This window comes from Pyrgilauda ruficollis, unplaced genomic scaffold (assembly GCF_017590135.1).
Source record: "Pyrgilauda ruficollis isolate IOZ18807 unplaced genomic scaffold, ASM1759013v1 scaffold43, whole genome shotgun sequence".
Classification (NCBI taxonomy): Eukaryota; Metazoa; Chordata; class Aves; order Passeriformes; family Passeridae; genus Pyrgilauda; species Pyrgilauda ruficollis.
This window is the reverse complement of record NW_024525823.1, coordinates 1892391-1915180: the sequence shown is the minus strand read 5'-3', so window position 1 is coordinate 1915180 and position 22790 is coordinate 1892391. Positions and strand designations below refer to the sequence as shown.

The 22790-nt window shown below is 36.3% G+C and overlaps 1 protein-coding gene across 1 annotated transcript; it reads right to left on the bottom strand.

The window, feature by feature from the left end:
• Window positions 1–1066: 1066 nt before the first annotated feature.
• On the bottom strand, window positions 1067–22374 carry UFL1 (UFM1 specific ligase 1). The gene is made up of 19 exons (XM_041478063.1): window positions 22269–22374; window positions 21428–21573; window positions 20525–20553; window positions 19689–19786; window positions 19006–19120; window positions 18665–18795; window positions 17992–18050; window positions 14523–14669; window positions 13287–13462; window positions 12341–12520; window positions 11900–12020; window positions 9474–9596; window positions 7648–7768; window positions 6608–6771; window positions 5490–5620; window positions 5268–5348; window positions 4429–4514; window positions 3802–3982; window positions 1067–3101 (listed from the first exon to the last, which is right to left on the bottom strand). The coding sequence occupies exons 1-19, from the start codon at window positions 22343–22345 to the stop codon at window positions 2889–2891; spliced, it is 2379 nt and encodes a 792-aa protein (XP_041333997.1). The 5' UTR covers window positions 22346–22374; the 3' UTR covers window positions 1067–2888.
• Window positions 22375–22790: the final 416 nt, after the last annotated feature.

The following is a 22790-nucleotide window of genomic DNA, read 5'->3' as shown; positions in this document are numbered from 1 at the left end:
AAGGAGAAACCATTGCTTGAGTAGCCTTACTCACGAGCCTAGAGAGAACAGAACTACTGTAGTTTTATCTGAACAAGCTCTCAGATAGATTCATGCAGACAACAAAACCCACTGATATTATTTAGAAACCTGCACCAAATTTTTTAAGAAGATGCAAAAAAGTTTCAACGAAGAGTTGGAAGTTCTAACGGAGCAAACAATTTGCTCAGTTCCAGCAGATCTGCAAGTAACCAACTACAAGAGTCATCTTTTGCCACTTCAAAAGAAGGAATGGCAAGGCTGTTGCTGACACAGGTATTACTCTACCTGTGGTTAATGCATCCACTCCAATCTGAGAGTAGCAGCAAACAAGAATATGAGAACATTGTTGAGTGGCTGTGTATAGACACATACATGCATCTATACATATCAGTTTATGGGATTAAAAACATAATGGTGGTGTTTAGATAGCATAAGTGAAGATGAGAGGCTGACACTAACACTTCAAACAAGAGTAAAAGTGTTAATTTGTATACTTTGTAGTGCCTTTCATTTTCCTAGATATTCCAAAGGGCATTTTTGCTTTGTGAACTGCACCTCTGATTTGTAAGACAAGATTACTCTTCCTCCCACAGACATTCCTCCTAGGGAGAGGAAAAAACCTGTCAGTTAGCAGAATTGCTTTTTTCTCTTTCAGAAGACACACTTCTGTATCATAAATGAAAGACTGAATTTCCAAATCACGAAAAAATACCTGGGACAGTTTTCCAACCATATCTCCTTGAATTCTGTTAGTAGCCAGAAGATATCTCTGAACTATAGTGTTTCCATTGTATCTGCTTCAAAGAATCTATTTTTTAAATCCTTCTTATAACATAGGCTGGAACATAGCAAGTTGAACACATGATAAAGTAAATTCTGCAGTATGTTGATTATTATACCAAACAAAAATACACTCAGGGACGCTCAGAATGGTGTGTTAAGTCTAACAGTGCATATTACCTATTACTGTTTGAAAGCTGCAAGTTGCAAGATGATCAAACACTGGTGATGTCAACAGAATGCTCTTCAAATACTTCATCATTTAATGTTATTAAAATAATTTCTTATTTGCATACAGAATTTCATATAGCATATTATTTACAAAAGAGCTCAATGTCATATAAAATTGTTTACATTCATTAAGGAACTTAGTAATTATTCTGGCTAAATAACATGAAATCAAACCTATTCCTGGTACACAAACTATTTCTTAAACAAAGTTCAACAACCTGAATATTTATTGTCTTTTATTCCCCACTCTCTTTTACTGTCAGCTGTTATAACCTTCCACCAAGGAAAGAGAAACAACTGCCTTTGCTTCTGCCTTACAATTCAAACTGTTCTTGTCTCATGGCTGATAAAAGATCAGCACTGGCATGAACATTGTTAAACACTACTGCCTTTTAAATATGTGTAAAATTCTATTGTTTACATTGCCAGAATTACCTCAATTTTTGTTACTCTATTACTGGGGTTCCATACCTGGCCTCTTCAACTTTCAATTGTCGCAATTTCAGGCTTGGATATGTTTATGATTAAGCTCACAAGGATATATGAATTGCTGGAAAACAGAAAAATTTGAATGGAGCAGTATTTGCAAAGAATTTGCCCTCTTTGAGCATTAATTTTGGCAAGGATGGGTGAATGATAATTTTAGTGAAAAGAAAGTTTTTCATCTCTTATTACTCAACCTTGATGTTATGCAAACCCCCTGAAATTATATACATGAAATCAATGGGTATTACTGAAGTAACAGAACTTAGATATTTCAAGTTTGAAAATTATCTTCTCTCCAAAATAAATTTAGAAGTATATTTGCCATACAAGAATAATGGCATTAATAGTGACAGAACTAAATTTTTCACTTTTTTGTACTTTCCTGAAGACATAAAGTACAGTTAATGTAAATATTAGGCTTACAAAAAACCTGAGGGAAGCAGTATTTCTGTCTATGAAGCTTATGTAGAAAGATCGCAAACTAAATTATTTTCAAGAAACTCAGGATAAACAGAACACCACAAGCTCTCTCAAGAGCTGACAGAATGCAAATGTTTCTATCTGCTAGGGGAACTGGACTAAGCACTCAACAAATCAGCTGAATAAACACATGGCATGTACAGCATGGCAAGTGTAACAGGATTTATCTGCTTCCAAAACACCAATGCAAAAGAGAGTCACCTTTTCTGAATTATAAGTTTTAAATGAACAGCTATTTCAGACATTAGCAGAATACATCAGTAGTATCAGTGTGCTGATGTTCATGAACTTGAATGTTCATGAAACTCATATTAGTAGTGGATCACTTTCCTTAAGTTTATTAAAATCCACTCGTACTCAAATTGTTTTTACTGTTGCAGTCCAGTGAACAGAAACTGAAAACTTCCACTAATGACACCAGAGTAAAGATGACCTTTACTGGTGTGCTGTTAGGTATCAGACTATGTTCTAAAACCAGTATTTGAAATTAAGATAGACAGGCTCATATGCAATCCTTATCTCACTAGAAATCCAAATCAGAGAAGTAAAACTATCAGCCTGTGTGTGTATGGAACAAAATACACTGTTAAGTGAACAGTAATTTCTTGAGGTCTCACATGAGGATGCCAATAAAAACCCACTGGTTTTGTACCCAAAGCGTCCACAACTGTGTTCTGCGATATCTACATTAATGTGTGTTAGAAGTATACCGTGGAAGTAACAAAATTCCATTTGCCACCATCACCCAGCAACAGTGTTCACTGGCTGTGATTTGCAAATTCCTAGAGGACAAATTGAAAGTCTGTCAAGCATTTTCTGTTGTCCCTTTTTTCAGCATAAAAGAAAATAAAGTCTGACTCTCATGGAGGTGGATGTGCTGGATCACAGTTTCATTCCTCTGTTCCAGAAAATTTCCTAGGTCTGAGAACAAGATCTTTGATAGAGGTAGTGATTTCCTGAAGCTCTTTTCGAATGCTTTCTGCTCCTTCCTCCTCTTCCATGTTATCTTTTGTGTCACTGTCTCCGTGTTCAGTTTTCTTAGTCTGGCTGGTCAATTGTTTCACCACTAATCCGTGGTATTTGACTATCAGCGAATACTGATCCTGAGGGCAAAAAATGAGAACAAAGCCAGGGGATATCAGTGCTACAGAAAAGGTAGACAGACCTATAATTAAAGATGTAACTTTTTAAAAGGCATTCTCCTGTTCTTGGGCAAAGAGAGTTAGTGATACAGAAATATATTTCTAACATAGTACTTGACAACCTAAATTCAAAGAGACATTCGAAGAGGCAAAAAACTGGAAGTGCATCCAAGTGCTGCAAAAACAGGACAATAAACCACTGAAGCACAAAAGCAATGCAGTTAGTAAACATCATCAGTTTCAGCAGTATAAAATACAGAATTTCAATGTATTTGCTCCTTAAGAGGTACATCTTTCTTTAAAACTGGATTAGAAAAGTTTAAAAAGCAACCATGCTCTAGTTCAGAGGAAAAATGTAAAAAGGTTCAGTTGTAAGAACTGCAATATCCCCAAAGACAGAGCTGTCTCTATGGTTAAGTCAAAGGACTAATAACAGAAGGATTGTTAATTTTATAAAAACAATTTTGATGACAGATCCCTGAAGAGACCAATCTGCAATGTAGTACAGATCAGAGCAATTGTATATTCTGCACATAAAGTAATGTTTAGGCATGAAATCAAATGGTGTCAGGTTTATGCAGCAAAAATAGTGTAAGCCACAACTTTCATGTTCTGTCATAGAAAAAAGGTAATTTCCCCTTAAAAAGCTGGAAAAGAATACCTCTGGGATCTTGCCACTTAGGAAATTAATGATCTGTGGTACTGATCTTCCTGGTGCATGAAGCATGCAGTGAGTTGAAAACTGAAATAACAATACTGATGTCAGGTGCAGAACAAGAGCTGGATCTTCTGTGACTTTGAGCTGTTCAATCAGAGCTTGTCTATGCTGAAACAGGACTTGTCTAAGGAACAAGAATATATTAAAAAAAATATGATTCTATGGTCTTATTATATAGTAGTTGATTACATATGCTAAAACATTATTTAACCTCAATTAATTTTCATTTTCTCCTCTGATCATTTATTTATGTGGAATTCCAAAATGTTAATTGAAAAAAAAAAAAAACAAAAAACCCTATCACTGGTATAGCTCAGATTTTGAAAGATCCCTAGGCAATTTATACACTATATCACAGAAAGCAGTGAGCTAACAAAATTAGCTAAATGTGAATTTTCCTCTTCTCCTTCTCCCATGGATATAGAACTGCTTGAATTTCTATTTTTCAGTTAAGCAGTCTGGAAAGAAGGACTGCCTCTTACACATTGAGCATGACTGCTCCCATACTAACCATCCAGCATTTGTGCAGCAATATAGCCATATTTCATAGAATAAATAAAATTAATGTACCTTTCCTTCTTTTTGTCTCCTTTTTTCACCATAACACCACAAATATCCACTGCAGCATCAAGGCACGAAAGAAAATCTTCTATACTCTATTAAAAATAATATAAATATTTAATCTGTGTTTGCAGATTATAAAAAAGTTTAACTACTGTTCACAATTAATCACACATATCACACTGTGAATACACTTGAAATAAACAACAGAAGAGAAGAGAAAATAACATGTATTTAGTAGAAATTACCTTTGCTCATCTTACAATGGTTCATATACTTAAACACTAACCCAAACTGTAATTCATTAGACTTGGAAATAAAATTAAAAATGAATACACATTCTACAACTATTTACAGATATATTTTTTATTAAGAAACACTTCAGTATGGCCTTTTGCATGAGAGAATTAATAAACAACTCTCTGTGTGCCTACACTGCCATAATCTGAACATTTGGGGTTTTTTAAAATATCCATAATTTTACTAGTTAAGAAATACATGGGAGAACAAGCAAGAACTCTGGGAACAAAATACAAAAACATCAACCCCTTTAGACTGGGGATTCTTGCTCAGTTTTCACTCTTCTCACCTGCCTATGAAAGGCACATTGAATTCCATATGGCAGCAAGAAGCCAAAGGTGACTGTCAGCATCAAAATGTAAGATCACCTTTTCATCTCTGAACATTCACAAATACAAAACCACACTTTCTCTCACTGCCTTACACAAATACAGAAGATTATTTTGCCTTCTACCTTCACAGCAGCAGTGATTACGTACTAAACTATGTGTGTCAGCTACCTATTAGCATTCTATCAGCAAAACAGAAAATCTGAACTTGATTTTTACCTTGCCATTCAGAGAAGTATGCAGTTTAGTTAAAGGACCTTTGGTATCTTCTGGCAGTTTACCTAAAATTTTGATTCTGCCCTGTATGGGACAAGAATGGAAATAATCTGTAATATTAATAATCTTTTTAGATGTAGGCATATTTCAAGTGAAGCAATTACTTATTGAACAAACATCACTGATCTACTAGAGACCGTTAGAAAGGAACTTTTATTTCCGTACCTCACTTGTGATTGTAGAGTAATTTTCTGTTGTCATCATTGACTCAGATGCCAAGAAGTTGAAAACCAGATTTGTAATGTCTGTACACAGAGTCTTCAACAGGTGTTTGGCAAGGTTAGTCTGAGTATCATCTGTTAAAAAAAATAAGTGATTGAAGTAACTTAGTATATAGTTATCGGATTCCTATGATGTTATCACAGCACCTTCCTAACTATGGACTCTATCAACCATTAGTATGAGAAAGTTTTCTGGATACATGAAGATAACATCTCTCATTTGCTGTGATATTCTTATGGAATGTTGTTCAGTGAAAAATGTGAGCTTTCAGGTCTGTAAGAACATTTTAATGCACTGCTAACATTTCAAAGATGTATCTGCATAAGCAGTAAACTAGCCCCTGTACAATCCTCGTGAACCACTGCTATTGATCAAGCCAAAAGTATATAAAGCAAAATTCTGCAGGATAAGCAGTTAAATAGAAGAACAGCCATGTGACTTTAAGACTGAAATACTGCAATTCGGAAATTTTTTTTCCACAGGGAAAATTCCAGGAGAAAGCTGAATACAGCAGAGAATCTTGGAAATGTCTACAGTATTTTCCTAATGCTAACTTTTCTGCCACACCTTACAGAGTAACCCCCTGCAAAACAAATCTGACAGACCATCCTCCAGCAGCAGCTACCTTCAATACCAAACCTACGAGGTTTAAAAGAGCAGCTTCTTAGAATCAGGTGGTATTCTATTTTTTCATTAGTGGGACAGCTGACAGAATAAAATGAACTTACTAATATCTTCCTTTTTTTTTTTTTTTTTTCATCTGGACTGTGAAAAACTGGAAGGAATGCAAACACTTGGGAAGGAAAGACAAGAACACAGTTACCTTGACATAAAGTAACAGAATATGGATATGAAATAAAAATAATGTATTTCAATTACTATGCAAAGCTATGCACTTCAGCATTAAGGCAGTGTTATGCATACTAAACACATCTCTAGTTTTTTCTTTCTAGATTTTCCTTTTTAAACTCTTGCTCCTGTCTGACCTTTAATACAGATTCTGGAATAAATTTAACATCCCTGAAGGAGAATATTCATTTTTCAAAGTATGTATTTTGTACCTGTGAAATGCTTTGCTCCCTTTTCAAATAACCGAATGTTGTTGTACAGGTTTGAGAATTCCTCCTGCAAGTCCTTCATAGCCTGTCTTCTGTTGGCTCCAGAGGAAGATGCTGAAGATGTAAAAACGGAACGCACAACCTCCTGGTAAGTTTTTGTCAAAGGTCTTAGAACAGGAAAAAAGAAAGGAGAAAACATTGAGCAAAGTGTGAAACTCTACAAGGTTTTCCCAAATATATGAGCAACAGAGAAAATGACCTCATTATGTAGTAAATGACAGGGACATGAATGCTACAGAATGGTGAGATAAACAAAAAGCAAATAATGAAAATCAGAAAAAAAAACCCCACGAGGAAATGAAAATATACTTAATGGCAGATGGTCTAACGTTATAGTATGTATGGTATGCAAATGTATAACGAGGTTTTAACTCTTCATAACTCCTCAATGCAAACAAGGTGAAAGATAAAAGGATTTCCAGAAGCCATGCTGTTCACAAACTTTCAGGGGCCTCTGGACAAATTTCTAAAGATGCAGTTACTATGGCACTCCAGGTTTATTCAAGCTTGGCTATTCTCTTATCTCATGTTCCTTTTGCTCTGAACATACATATTCACATTCTCTCTGGTATGGAACATCTTTTAAGGGAAGTTATTCATCTTTGCATAGCTGGCTCAGTTTGCTAACATAACTTATTACCCAGCACTCATGGGTACCAGTGGAGACACAGATGCCAGGAAACATGAGCATATATCAAAGGCTGTCCAGAACACGGGACTCGTGAAACCCCAGCATGTGTCAGTGTCAGGGGGTGGAAGTACACTCATGAAGCTGAAAATGAGTGCTAAGCAGAAGCACATTCCTGTGTCAGCACAGCTTTCTGATACATAAGACGTGTAACATGGAGCTGTACAGAAAGAGAATATTGTGGTTCATGTCTATCAACAAGGCCCTCTTTTCTAAGCAAGAAAAAAGACTGAAGTGTAGATTCATCTGAAGTGAATCACAAATTTTCTAACTCCAGCTGAATTATTGAAATTACCTTCTTAGATGTTCAGCAATTTCTGTAATAAGCTCTTCAGGGCAATCCTGCAAGCGGGTCTTTAAAACATCCTCAATTTCCTCTTGTGACATGAAAGAGAACTCCAGCTTCTTATTCCTACCTGTAGTGGCCATAAACAACACTCACTGAGAAAACATTGCATTTAGTATTGCTACAATTACTCTGTGGCGTGAGGCACTGGAAAGCCTCCAAGTCCAAACACCATAGAAGAAATGCTTATCAACAATGGAAAAACTGGGATGATTATACATGACAGCTGAATTTCACACATACGAAAAACTGACAAAATTTCTCTTTTGATCACTTAGAAGTTTCTGTAATAGACAACTGAAGTAGTGTATGAGGATATGCATTTTTGGTGACACTTTTTTTCTGCTTGGCCCATTATTTTAGAAACCATAATGTCATCAAGAGCAAATAAAGTGCCAGAACTGAATTGAGTGCTCCTACTTGAAGGATTTCACAATGCTATTGTTTTTATTTTTTAAACTCCATTTAATAAGGCAAACAATCATGAAACAGCGTCCTAAACTTGAGGTTACAGTGTAAAATCTGAAAAATGATAAATTAAACCAGACAAGGTGCTCCACTAATAAAAGCAACTTACATGCATACAATTTAGTGCATCTGTATTTCAGTTTTGCACAAAACATGAACTCTTTCCAGGTGCTGTTGAGTTTTTACACATAAGAATGAGATCAGAATGATGACAAAGAACTAGAAAAGGACATGTTCCAGGTGCACCTTAGCACAGGCTTATTGTGCACATAAGTATGGAGATCAATGATGTTCATTGTTGTGCCACAGCAGTAACGAACATACAAGGTTTATAAACAAGAGAAAAGGGAGGTTAAATCAGGTTTTAAAAAGGATCTTACTTACATTTGAATGGTTTCATCTGAGTTTACACCTTGAGATTGTGGTTCAAGCTATTTATTATAATACAGCAATACAAGCATCAATAAGAGCAAAACAGAAAGCCTACACCAAAAACCAAAAGTGACTGAACATTGTTTTACTCAGTAACTGAGTAGTCCTGAAAAATAATTCCATTTATTTATGAATTACAGTACTCTGTGAGAACAGTATCAAACAAAATTACTACACTGTATTTCACACATCAAATATCATGTTTCCAAGTACTTTTCAGTCAGTATTGAAAGTCTCAATCCTACACATAAAATGGAAGCACACATTTCTGGTTCTCCAGCAAACAAAAGAAAGAACATGATTGCTTCATTTACAACCACTGTTTGCTCTAAATCTAACAATGTTGGCTTTTACTTAGCAAGACATTCATGCTCCTTTTAATAGTGAAGGTAGAGAAACAGGCACCAATAAGGAATGATATTAAAACTATCAAAACATTAGTTTTGACTGTATATTTTATTCCTATGAAGAAAAAAAAACTGTTTGATTGCTATGATTTGTTAATTTAGGCCATTAATTTATCATACACTATGCAGCACGTGTTACAAAATCAAGTGTAACATTCACCCCAAAATCTACAGCATTTCCTACATAAAATAAAAGAATGAATATAAAATGGTATTATTTCCTTGACTTAAATTTCTTTTTTAAAGATTAAGTTATACTGTTCAGTGAACATGCAATGTCCATTTCATTTAAATAGCAAGACCAGATGCACAGATACAATTTTAACTACCTAGTGTTCTCATCTTCTTGACATTTTAGCTGACCCTCTCTAAACAGTGGGAGAAGTACAGACATGTAGGAAAAAAAGCAAGTAGCACAACCAGGTTGAATAGGTATGAATAGATAGTGCCTAAAATAAAATGACAAACCTGTAGCAGTCCCTTGTGACTCTTCATCACTGTCAGCATCCTTTCTTCCTTTCTTCTTGGTTTTCTTGATCTTTATCTCTCTGGCATTCCCACCACCTCCTCCTCTCACGCTTCCACTGCCCTCTGGTGGGGAATTACTTGCTTAGTACACAGGAAAGTTGTAGCACTTAAAAAGTTTACAATACCACGGTAATTTATCTGTGTTACTTGCTAATGCTGGATTGAAAACAACAACCTGATTCTAAACACAACCTAGAACATATATTTCAGAATCTAAAGGCTGTAAGTTTAATTCTTAACAAAAGAAAGCAACTGAAGCAAAGCTTTGCTTAAGCTAATGTCACTAATAAACACAAACACTAATACCAAATGCACATGTAATAAAAATGAAAAAAAAAAAAGAGTAGTATCTTGCTTCAGCTAAAAACAGATGAGATACCATAGTCCATAATGTAATGGGGGATTTTCTGTTCACTGAAAATAGCATCTTAGTAAGCCTTTCGCATTTTTATTCAATGATGCTAAATAACTGAGTTTACAAAAACTATTTTAGATACTGTAACTTCGTTAATTTTCAGAGAAAGAATCCTACACCACAAGCATTTACGCAAAATGTTCTTGGAAGCACACATTCAATTAACTAGAGCATTCAATCTTTTTTGACTTTTCCTAGATGACTACAGAGTAATGGGATGTTCCAGTTCTGACACACATAACAAATTACTTTGTTCAGAAGTCCTGCAATCAATGTATGCAACTTCAGACAGAATCTCAACTTGCTATACAGTCCCTCTCCACCAGGCAAGCTGTTCTGCTCCTTGTTCCATTTTTCGCAGCCTCTTTTGTTATTTTTTCACTTGGAAGAAATTTAAATTCCATGTTGCCAGACATATATACACTATGCCTTGAGAAAGAGGGTGTTTTTTCCATTTAAATATGGTCCAAGGTTTCAAGTAACTACATTATGTAATTACTATTGTTTAAGAAAAGGAAACACAAAGACATGGTGCTCTTACTTAAAAAGTTAACTGCATCTGTTACGTGCCATGGATGGATTTTTAAGCATCACTTTGCAGAACAGCCAAAAAAATTAGTACTTTTCACAATCTTATTTGAAATGTGACTGCATTACAGTAATTACATTACATAAAACTGTTATTTTAAAGGGTGCTTTTAGGTAATGCACATAACAGTCCATAATAAAACATTTCAGGGCAGTGCTTGCTGATGGTGCAGCATGTTACCCGTGGGTATGAATTTGTCTAGACACGTAGTACAGGCTCAGTAGAGTCTCACCCCTCAGAGGACTGGAAGCCAAAGCCATTCTATTATGATAGTTCAATTAAAGATCCAAGCTTCTCTGCCTTAAGTATGGCCTAGAAAAATCTGCCATCTCTTGTGGCAAGAATAAGTTTAATTTCCACGTCAACTCAGGCCTACTCATACTCTTTCTTTAAGAGTAGAATGTTCTGTTTTACAGATGAGTACATTCAATCAAGCCAGATGCATCAGTGCTCTAATTCTCTTATTTTCAGTAGCACGGTAACACTCTGCAAGTGAATTCAACACAGATTGCTCAGCTGTGTTGCAGCATCACAAGAATCACATAAAGTTTGGGATTCACAGTCTTCAGACTGAATATTGTTTTAAAAATCAGAAAGATTTCAAAGGGTTAAACCCACATATATTTATTCTTCCCTCAACTAAAATCTATTCCAAACAGACACCACAAAAATGGAGTAAGGTTTGGGATTAATTTAATCCAGAATATACCTCAAAGTAAACTGTCTTAATCTCCAAGTAACTGTTACATGTGCAAAAACAGAAAATTCCATGGCATGGTTTTCTCAGAAAAGATGACAAGTATTCTTAAAAAAAAACCCCAAAAACTCATTCTCAATTTAGACAAAGTTATTTTAGAATTAACAATCAAAGACTTATAATAAGAAACATATTAATTTTCCTGGACCCTTAAAAAATGGAGACTAAGATTTTATCTATACTGTGTAATAAAACATGGCACAGAGGTCCCTCAGCTAATACTGGTTTTATTCAGTCTTATGTGATCATACTGTATAAAATAATAAATGAACACAGGATTCCTTGCTCCTAAAAACATTTACCTTGTGTTGAACTAATTCAAGAGTCCATTATAGTACTTCCTATGCATTTCTAAGTCTGAAATTAGTTCTCATGGACATAACTGACAAGTATACATATCCACAGTATAACAGTAAGCAGTTGGATTTTTTCTTGAATATGTTAAGCAACAGACTGGAAACATTTAACAGACTAAAAAATATACTAACTTTATATTTAAATATTTCAAAGATAAAACAAGTTTTTTTTTTTTTTTTTTTTTTTTGTTGTTGTTGTTGTTGTTTGTTTTTTGTTTTTTTTGGCTAAGCTGAATATTGGTATCTTACCTGCTGCCTTCTTTCTTCTTTCATCCTTTTTGTCTTTTTTATTAGCATGTGAGTTCTCTACACAAGAAGCCTGTTTTAAATCTTCTTCAGTGATTAAATTAACAGGGTTGTTTTTAATTTCCTAAAATGAAGAACATGCACATCATAGCAAAAAGATACAGCAATGGAAGAAACACTTAAGCCAGCTGGCCATTTTCATGTACATGAACCAAACATCACGTTTTCCAAGTGCAACACATGAGACTGGACCAACACAAGCTGCTCTCAGAATATAAATTACACCCATTAAATACAGAAACCTGTTGTTCATTTGTCTTCTTCTTCTCTAGTTGTATTTCAGATGAGATGTACAGAAATTGTAATAGTGACTGAAAAGTCCCATGAGCTTTACTCCAACACTCAACGTGCACTACATCTTGACCAATAAAAAACCTACTGTACCTTTTCTGCTTTCTGTTGCATCAGATCAGAAAAGAGGTCAGCACAGCTGCTTAGAAACTTCTCACTGACTGCAATGGTGTCACTGAAGACTAAACCTGAAGAGCTTTTGTTTAAAGATCTCATCACTTGCTGGAGCAAAATACCAACATCTTCTACTGAGAGTGAGCTGGGCAGAAGAGTCTAAGGTAAAGAAAATTAAAATACAATAGCCTTGTAAATGGATAAACAGAATAGAAACAGGTCTTTTGACATCTGCTAACTATTTAGAAAGTATTGCACTTTTCAAATTAAGCTACTAATTTAGGGGTACACACAATTTTAAATCTTCCAACACGGCAAATCCACATTGCTCTAGAAATATGTGCTACCTCTGGGCAAATGCATGGCAACTTCTTCAAAATGAAGCTCAACAGCTACAAAGCAACACCAAACACAGAACAACAGCAGCACTTAAGAGCAACAAAGGTAGTGCTGTAAGGTCTAAAATTAGGACTTAGGACAAAGTGGCTAAGGTCCCTCTGCTCACCAAAAGTGTTTTAAGCATTTAGCTCATAAATTTCCTCAAAAAAAACCAAACCAAACCAAACCTACAAAAAAAAAAAAACCCAAAAAAAAAACCCAAAAAAAAACCCCCAAAGAAACAACCCCCCCCCCAAAAAAAAAGTCCAACAGAAATATATTGCTCTCTAGCAGAGAAATGCACTAGTTTTGAAATGGAAGTTAGTGTTATATGTCTATAAACTGAATGCCAGTATGTCCTTCCCCTGTTTTTGTTCAGATCAAATCAAAGGCAAATAATGCCCTTTTACTTGTCATTTTAATTAAACTGAATTTTCTTCTTTGACAACATAGAATTTCATTTTACATATGTGTAGTTTCAATAAAATATAATTTGACATAAAAATAAGAAAAAATAAATCCAACAACAACTGAAAGGATTGCTTACTGCTACATCTATCCAGTTTCCAGAGCTGATGGCTTCCTCCACAGAGGCTTCAACTTGATCCACAATTTCTTGACCAACACAAGCTGCTCTCAGAAATAAGAGTTGTGCGGACTTGTATCTTTTTTTAATGTAGCCTGCTGGATCAGGGATGCCAAGTCTATACAATGCATCAAATTCTATAAAATAGTTAGATGTCCGTTAAAATTTATTTCCTTCATATACATACAAGATCTTATGGGATGACTTTATTTTGAAAGCAAGAAATGAAGAGTTAAACATGTTTTTTATACAAGTCAATGCAGCCTTAAGCTAATGCTGACCTAAAACTTAGTTCAGTTGTTAAATGCTGTTAAGAGAACTATGCAGATTAAATAATGGATGTGACTTTGATATGAATTTAGAAAATTGTTTTTTTCAGATTCTTATACCATTAACTTTATATTTGCAGTCATATATTTCCAAAGTATTCTAATATATAATGAATAATATTTACAATAAATTCAGTGTCTAAGTGTTTTGTTTTCAACTATTTAGCAGTTTACACTTAAGAGGTGGGGGAAAACATTCAAAGACTGACAGACTTCCATCAGTCAAGCAGTATTACAGAAACATTTAATACTATAATTTTAAGTTATGGTGAACCTTTTAAATCCACAAGAATAACTGCCACTTAGGGCCTGACCACTTGGGACCATAGGGGGACATTACTCTCTTTATTTAGATCCATATTTTCCCACAGCTCGTGGTGTTTCAAAACACCACCATCCAGCGTCACTCGGCTTGAAGTTAGATCTAATTGTCTAGATTCTAATCAGGACACTAGTGCTACTCACTCCAGTTCTCTTCCTGAGCACTGCATGTTTGGACTATTAGCAGCCAAAGTTTGATTGTAATCTGGACACTTGGCCTGAAACTCCAGCTGTGATGATCTGAAAAGTCTACAATGAGCAGGATAATCCGTGTAGTCAGAGCAGTAACAAAAACAGCATTTGTAATTGTTTGTGAGAAATAGTTACTGTTTAGCAATACAGTCCCCTCTGCTGAAATATAGTTCATTGTGATAAAGTAACACATTATGAGCAAGAAGGTCCTTTAGCAAAGGTGTATCAGCCACTGCATTGATTTCTACTTCTCCTTGTGAGGCTTCACTCTAAGCACTAGCTATATTAAGGTAACACCAATTACCTACACTAGTTTTAGAAAGCTATTTTATCTGTAAGAATATAGATTAATTACCTAAGTAACCATTCTGCTTGAAAAAGGAATCCACCCATTTGTTCTGTGTTTTGGAATAGATGTCTGGAACAAACACAGCCTTATCCTGTCTCCCACCAACCACGGTGCCTTTCAGACGACCAGCGTTAACAAGTTCTTCTAGCAAAGCTACAAGAGGAAAATAAATGAAGAGATGTTTCCTAAGTCAGTATATCCATTAATCAAAAGATAGTAATTATTTTCTCTGGTTCGTTTCTTCTTTCTTTCCACCAATTAGTTTGTGTTTGTTCTAATGAAACATTGCCAAAATCTATCAATTATTTTTAACACTTACGAGAATTTCTTCACAAAAGCTCTGGAAATCAGACAATGTTTCTAAAGACTGAGCCACAATGGCAGGATCAAAACGTTTTCTATTGAATATATACCTGGGCACTTTTAGCTTTTAATTTAAAAAATGCAGACATAGAAGAATCTTTCTCTGGCCAGAAGAATAGAATATACTAGCATTTTATCAGTAATTTTTCTTTGAATTCACTGCTTGCACGTTAACCAAAATGGAAAAAAAAAGATCTGAACACAGAAAATGACATGAAAAGACATGACCTTAACTGCATAACACAGTTGCCAATAATAACCTCTTGAGAATACACAAATACTGCTAACAAAAAACATATTGGTAACTGGTAGTACCAAGGTACTAAGCACTTCTCAATGCTAAATAAGATTTTTTAAATACATTTAAGTTGCATAGGAATATCTGATTTGCCTCCTATGATCTGCTTCTGCCTTTCTGTAACACAAGAGATATATTTTAAAAAATCAGTGACATCAACTAATTCACCCTGCGAATTTCCAGAGCTTTGCCAGATGGCTTTTTTTAATACTCAGTTTATGTTCATTTTTATTTCATTAAAAGATGTGTTTTGCTCTGGAACAAAACATTAAATGGTATCACATGGCAAGGCTTCTTCCTCATTACATAGAAGCAGTAATCAACACTTCAACATGCTTAGTATGGCACACAGAGGTTTAGCTCACTTAAGCAGGAAAGTTTACCTGAAAGCCCAGTTCCAGAAGAAACAGTGCATAGCAAATCATTATAGTTTTTGTCAGATATGCCCACAGTGTAGATGAGCTTCTTTAAGCTAGCAGCTATTGAACACAACTGCCACAAGCAAAGCTGAACAATACTTACGCTGAAAAAATGCAGCAGAAAGAGAAACTGATTTAAACAAGATATAGCTTTATGTAATTTAAGACAAGACCCAGAAATCATGTTCTGCCATGGTTCAGTTACATTGAATAAAATGGAACTTTTAAGACCAATTCTGGAAATAAAATTAGGTTTTTATACTTCCTAATGTTTTAGTTGCCCCAGAAAATAGAGTCAAGGTGTCAATTCCACTTAAGCACTTGTCAGATAATACAGAACGGTTTCTCTGTTTGCAATTTCAACTTTTTAGTCAACATTTTTAGGAAAAATAATTAAGACTTCCCTAGAATCCTGCAAAATTGGTGGAAGAATCTATTCATGAAAGGAAAGAAAAAACCTATTCTTTAGGGAAAGAAGACGTCAGAAGAAAAGAAGTGAACTGAAAATATCAATTAAATTCTGTATTTAATCAAGTGTCAGTTCTAAAACTCCAGGGCAGAGGAGGTGCTCTCAGTGATTTCACAGACCATTGCTATAATTATGTCTAGACAGTATTTTGTTTTAAAACAAAAGGATCCCTCCCTGTAGAACTACCATGAATTCTCATTTATTTTTAAAGGTGACAAGTAGTTTGTAGTGTCCTATTAAGTCTCCATCAAAGTCTAACAAAGATGGTAAGTGTCCCTCCATGTCAGTCCTACACCAGTAACATAATGCCCAGAAATTAATAACATCTGTTATTTCATTATGCTTTGCAATTAGTGTCTTAACCTGAAGAGTCTCTCATTTCTGAAACTACTTTTTATTGTAACTTTATGAGAGCTTAAGATGAATAGCAGCACAAGTGAAAGAACCAAAGAATAATGTTTATCCTGTCTAAACCAAAGTATTGATTAAATAATTTGCTGTTTGTAAATAATACAAATATTACATTGAACTTACATTTTTACTCTGTAAGAGACAGAAAACTGATGAAGACCACTTTTAAACACATTGCTAACAGCAACAGACATAAAAAGCTAAAAAGCAACATCATTAAAAGGTATTTTTCAAGTTTCCAACATTTGTGAAATCGAAATGCTATCTCAGCAAATGGACATAATAAAATCTGGCAATGAATAAAAAAGATAAAAAACTCTCTGAAACTTAGAAACTGCAGAGGTAATGAGAGAAAGTAAGAAAAACTAAAGAAAAGGATTAACAAGCTCACTAAAAAAGGCCCATGGAAGTATTAGAAGTATGTATTGTGATGCTCACTGGTGTCAGGAAAATACCAGAACTTCAATTCCAATTAACACTGTACATCATGAAAGCATGATGACGTACTTGAAGGACTTATCTGAAATAGACTGTAACCAAATACAGAAATTTGCTGAGTACTGAGACATTATTACAATGCAATTTCACAGATTTTCCCTTTAATCGATGAATATTTGGAGGACACATTAAAAAAAGGTGGAAATTTTAAACTGATCATGTGGAACTAGACTGTTTATATGATTTTATTTAAGTGCTAGGATTTTAATTTTTAATGAATAAGCTTGTGGTGGAGAACAGGATAAGCAGATAGATACAACAGGATAAACAGCGGAGCTAAAGTGAGCAATGCCCTGAAGGCAAAAAGACCCAATCAAGAGAAGCATTAAAGTTCACCAGAAGAGACAGAAAACCATTAAAGGATTTTAAAAGACCAGCACCACTTGGTCAGCCAGCACAGAAGACTAATGATGCTTGAAGCAGCATTTTTGAGAGATAGGAGAGGGCACACAAAGTGACAAACAAGTATAGCCTAAAGATTTCAGAAGCTGAATAGGGATTCTTTATGCATTTTTATTTAGAAAAGGAACTGTGGAAAGTAAAAGCAAACAGTTTAAGGACATGTTTTATCTCTCAGCATACAAAGTAATTTAACTAAGAGTATAACAAAAGCTTAGCCTCCATTATCACAGAAAAAAAGTCAGTAAATAAAATCCTGAGCAATTAATGCCATTTGGCTACATAAAATCTGTCCCCTTTTGTGTGCTTCACTGAAAAAACTGCCAGTAGCTAAGGGCAAATAATGAAAGAGATGAATAAGTAAGTACTGTACTTCTTGCATCATTCTGTCCCCAGAGGCATCTTGTCAACAAATGTTTTCATTGCTTTGGATACAGAGAACATCCCTTCAGTTATGGATAGCAGAAAGGGTTTAATACTTTCTACAATAAAGAGAAACACATTGTTCTGTATTTCAGAATTAAGGCTATGTGCTAAAAAGCTTCTTTGAAAGCACGCTTTTAATAGTGAGGAATGGATTTCCTAACAAACACACAAAATATTCTGAATGAAACTCACAGTAAAGTAAATGTTCTTGAAATCCATACCGAGTGATCAAGCTACTTACAGGTGTAGGCCTTGGGAGAAAAAGAAAAACAAAACAATATAAATTAATGATCTGAAACTGACGGGGAGAGTCCAGAAATGATAGAGGTCACTATAGATGAACATAGCCTCAGGGTACTACATTGATGTGTAAAATAGCTTATAAGTGTTTAATTCTGCATTACTGTGAAGTGATAACACAAAAGCTATGACAATTATTGTAAGGAAACTTCTGCTTTGTTAAGTTTTCCTCTTTCTACAAAGTGACATAAAAACATATTGATTTAATAACAAAAACTTATCTATAATCACATGTAGCAACCAACCGATTAAGGAGCAGTGGAGTGACAAGAGGACAGATATTCTACAAAGTAGCAAAAGAACTACAGAGTAACATTTTCTGCAGCCAAAACACTAATGTATGTTGTACAGGGTATATTGTTATACTTCCCTTGTTTTCCAAAAGAGAGTGCCCATTTCTAACAAGTGAGTCTAACGTAACTGAGAATTGGTCCCAGGACTGAACTACACTTAGGGAAATCTATCCATAGGTCTTTTTTTTTCTTTTTCAATCACAAGGGAATCTGGACCATAAAGACCTATAGCAAAAATATTTCAATATGTGGTTGCAGGCATTGCAATTTACCGAGTAATCGCGGTGAAGAGCCCACGAATGCGTGCTCGATGGCGGGACACAAAGGCTTCTGTAAAAATCACCCCACGGTTTTCCTGGTCTAGCTGTCCATGAATAATTCTGCCCAAACGCCTGGATAATGCCTGTAAATAGAAGAATTAAGCTTTTCTAAGCATGCTTTCTGCCATCAGATATATGGGTATCTAATGACAGAAAACAGAAAATGATTTGCAGATGCACCATGAAAACTAAGTATTAATTTTGTACTAAACTTTGCCATGGATATGTCAAAGATAAAGAAAGAAGCTGGTCATAACCAATTCTGCATTTACCAGGTTGGTGGCTTTCATCACCTGTATCAGGAAGTCTCCTGGAAGGTCATATGCCTTGCAGAGTTCCGATATTGTCACCTGGCCAGTTTCCTGTAGTTTATCATTTATTTCTTCTGCTAATTGATCCAGATAACTCCTTTCATAAAAACAAGACAACACATTAAGTGTGACATTCAAAATCAACCTCAAGATCACATACTGAATAACTGACCTCTTCCTGCTACATCATTGCAAAAATAAACTGAAAAGTTATTTTAAATGAATAAAGGAGAACAGTGTAAGTGAAAATGTGTGGTTTTTTTTAAAAAGCCTGCTAAGCAGGGAGCTAGTAGTAAGATGGGTCATTTATCTACTTCTATGAAAACATCTTAGGCTTGTGAGGTAAAACAAGAGGCAGAAGGTTTGTCAATAGCAGAGGCATACAGCAAAGCCAGAGAAACACTGGGTAAGAAATGCAGTCCTTAAACGCAGGACACTGAACACAGATGTTCAGCAGGGCCTTTACACTGTGGATTCACTGGATGCTTTGCTGAGATAGGTCTCACCTGCCAAGAGTAGCAGTGATCACCACCAAGCAGCTCTAAGATCAGGCAAGAAAAATGCATTTCACTTCAGAAGCAGCAAAGGCTGGACATTATTTTTAGTCTGTGTTTTAAAAAATAAACATGGTATGAATTATACATATTGCTCCTGAAGGTACTCACTCATTTATAAGCTGTCCCAGTACAAGCTGAATACCTTTTTCAGATTTAACAATGTCATTAGCTCTGTTTTCAATGTGCAGAAGGTCCACATTTATTACCTAAAAGAAACACCTCTTATCAGAACTTTAAATTAAAAATCATTCTCAAACATTGAAATATTAGGTACACATTCCTATATCTTGAGGAAAGCTGCTTTTATTTTTTTATACTATTGCATACAAACACACTTGATCTGTGTTTTGGAATAAAGCAGCAATCCTTTAGGGGAAAAACCTCTGTTTGCAACTGTTACAAGGTTAAAAGAAACTTATATAATAAAATAGTACCAGAAAGCAGTAAGACAAAATAGGAAACTGGCTTTCAGAAAGGTTTTCCGTTTCCAAGTAATTTTGCTCAAGCCTGAAGGAAAAATTAGCCACAGAAGAAGACTACTGCAGGACAAAGATTATTGGAGACAAAGAATAATGAAGTAAGAGGACAGATTCAAAGAGGCATGCAAAATTAATGATGCATGCTCCTGCAGTTTTAAATTTAAATGGGTAAGATATTTCTTTTCTGTCTGCCCTCCTTAGTTTACAAAGTTCATAAACAAAAACTGTATATATCAGTAGTGATTTCAGAAGGCCTAGATTATCATTAAGCAGAGAGGTTTCAATAAAGCAATAAATGGACAGATTAAGTAATCTGCAGTATCCTGACAGGAGCTACCAGATATTCATAAAATTTGTTCTGTTTTAAAAAAACTATTTAGCTGAAGTATAACTAATGAACTCCATATTCACACTATACATGGCGAGGAAAATAAAGAAGTATAAAGTTTTTATTACTGAAGTTACCTGTTGTAAGTCGACAATGTTAACTCGACCTTCAAGAAAAGTTAAAACACACTTTTAGTATATGAAACATATTTGAACAGATTTAGAATAAAGTACAGATCACTGTGCATAAAATATTTAATTACTTTTTCTGTAGACCAATTAAACTAGTCCATGAGAGTCCAGAGATTGTTAAAGCTTGCTACCTCTGCATGATGCTACTAACAACAAACCCAGCAAATTTTAATTCAGTCCAAGCTGTCCCACTGGTATGATACACCATGGCAAAACACAAACTGAAGCAAACCTGTGGTAACAGTGAGAAAATGGCTAATCTGTATGGACATAATAAGAAGTTCATTTTTCTAAACATATGACCCTGTGGAATTCACCCTTAAGTACAACTCAAAGTACAATGCACTGCCTGCTCATTAAAGCCATCGACAAAAAGCTATCTGAACTTCCTTAGGTGCTTCCTTATGTATCTAAGTCATATCTTCCAATACAAGTGGCTTTTCACATTGGTAAAATAAAAGAATCTCTCAATAACAATTTAGAAATATTATTACCACTAATGGTGTGAGAGGAAAATGACTTTGAAATTCCAAGACAAGGCCAAACATCTCAGCCAGGTACTAAACTGTATGAAAACGCCAAATTTCCTTCAAAAGGATTTTTATACAACTTTTATGCCAGAAATTCCACATGGATGAAAATAAAACAAACAGCCTATCTTGATATGCTTATCGTAAAGACTGACACAGATCTGAAGTGAAAATAAAAGAGCAGTAGGTGAATTAATGTGTAGATGAAGCAAACTGACTTTTTCTGAAAGCTTAAGGGTACTGAATACTTTGAAAATCTTTCTGTAGCATTCAAAATTAACTTCCAAATACATAGGAAGAAGGAAAATGCCACGCTTACCACCAGAAACATGAAGCTCATCGCGGATCTCCTTACTAATCTGTGCTGGAGTGACATACTCCTTGCCATCAAGTGTGTGCACTACTTCCAGCTGCTTTTCTGCGATCAGCTTTGTGACAATTTCTATACAATTCCGTTCTGACAATCTAGCAGAAGCAGAAGAAGGCAGCAGTTATTCTAAGGAAATATTTGCTAAAATTACCTTTAAAAGTTTCAAACATACGAAACATGGGAAATACAATGAAGATTGCTTGCAGTTCTTTGCGAATATACTTTTTCAGACTAAGAAATTAATGTCTGTATCCTGCTTATCACCCACCAAATCATCCATATGGTTTCACTTGAGCGGGTAATCTCTCCAAAGCTTTTACTCTCCTCCTGAACAGCTTTCAGCCCTGTCAGCTAAGAGAGCACACCTGCAGGTGAATTTAGGAATGCCCGTAATTAAAGAATTCGTGTCTTTTGACACTTCGGGGAGTTTTTTATTTTACTTCTGCGCATTTCGGATTAATTTTTCTTTAACAAAAACAAGTTCTGGGCAACGGCCTCAACTAGTCAAGCAGACAGAAGCGAGAAACCGAGCACTGGAGCCGTGGCGATTTTGAGCAACGCGAACTTAGCTGTGACTACACACTCAGTCGCTTCCCTGGGCCTGCCCGTGCTCTGGGGTCCCCGAAGGGACGCGGGGCTGCAGCGGTGACACAGGGAACGGCAGCGGGGCCGTGCCAGGCCGGGCCCCGCGGGGTGCCCGGACCGGGGGCTGCGGGGGAAGGGGGCGGCCGGCGCGGGGAAGGGGCGCGGCAGGCGGGCTCGGCGGAGGTGCCGGCGCCGTCCGGCTCACCTGTGGGCTACCTCGGCGAACTGCGCCCGCTGGAAATCGGCCGCCAGCCGCCGGATCTCCTCCCAGGCCGCCGCCATCGCGCAGCGACACGTCAGCCCCGGCCGGGCGGCCGCGGGCAGCCAGCGGGGCCGGCCTCCGCCCGCAGCGCCGCCCCGCGGCACGGAGGAGCCCCTGCGCGGGCTGGGTCATTGAAAACGAACGGAACAAAAGCTAACCACGGGAAAAGGAGCAAAAAGCGGCGTCCGCATTCGGGGCTGGCTCCAGCAGCTGGATGCGGGCGGAGCGGGCACGGCAGCAGCTCTGCTGTGCTGCCCGCGGCTCCAGAGAGCGGCCGCTCCGTCCGGGCCTGGGGTATCGCAGCCGGACCTGGGCTGTGAGCCCAGCTCTCCGCGTGAAGCGCGCTAGGAGCTGCCACTAGCGAAACCTGAAATGAAATTTAGACCGCGAGTTGGGTGTGATGTCAATAGTGTCGCCACTTAGCGGGATCGCTGTTACGCAGCGAGGGGCAAGCTGAATTTATTT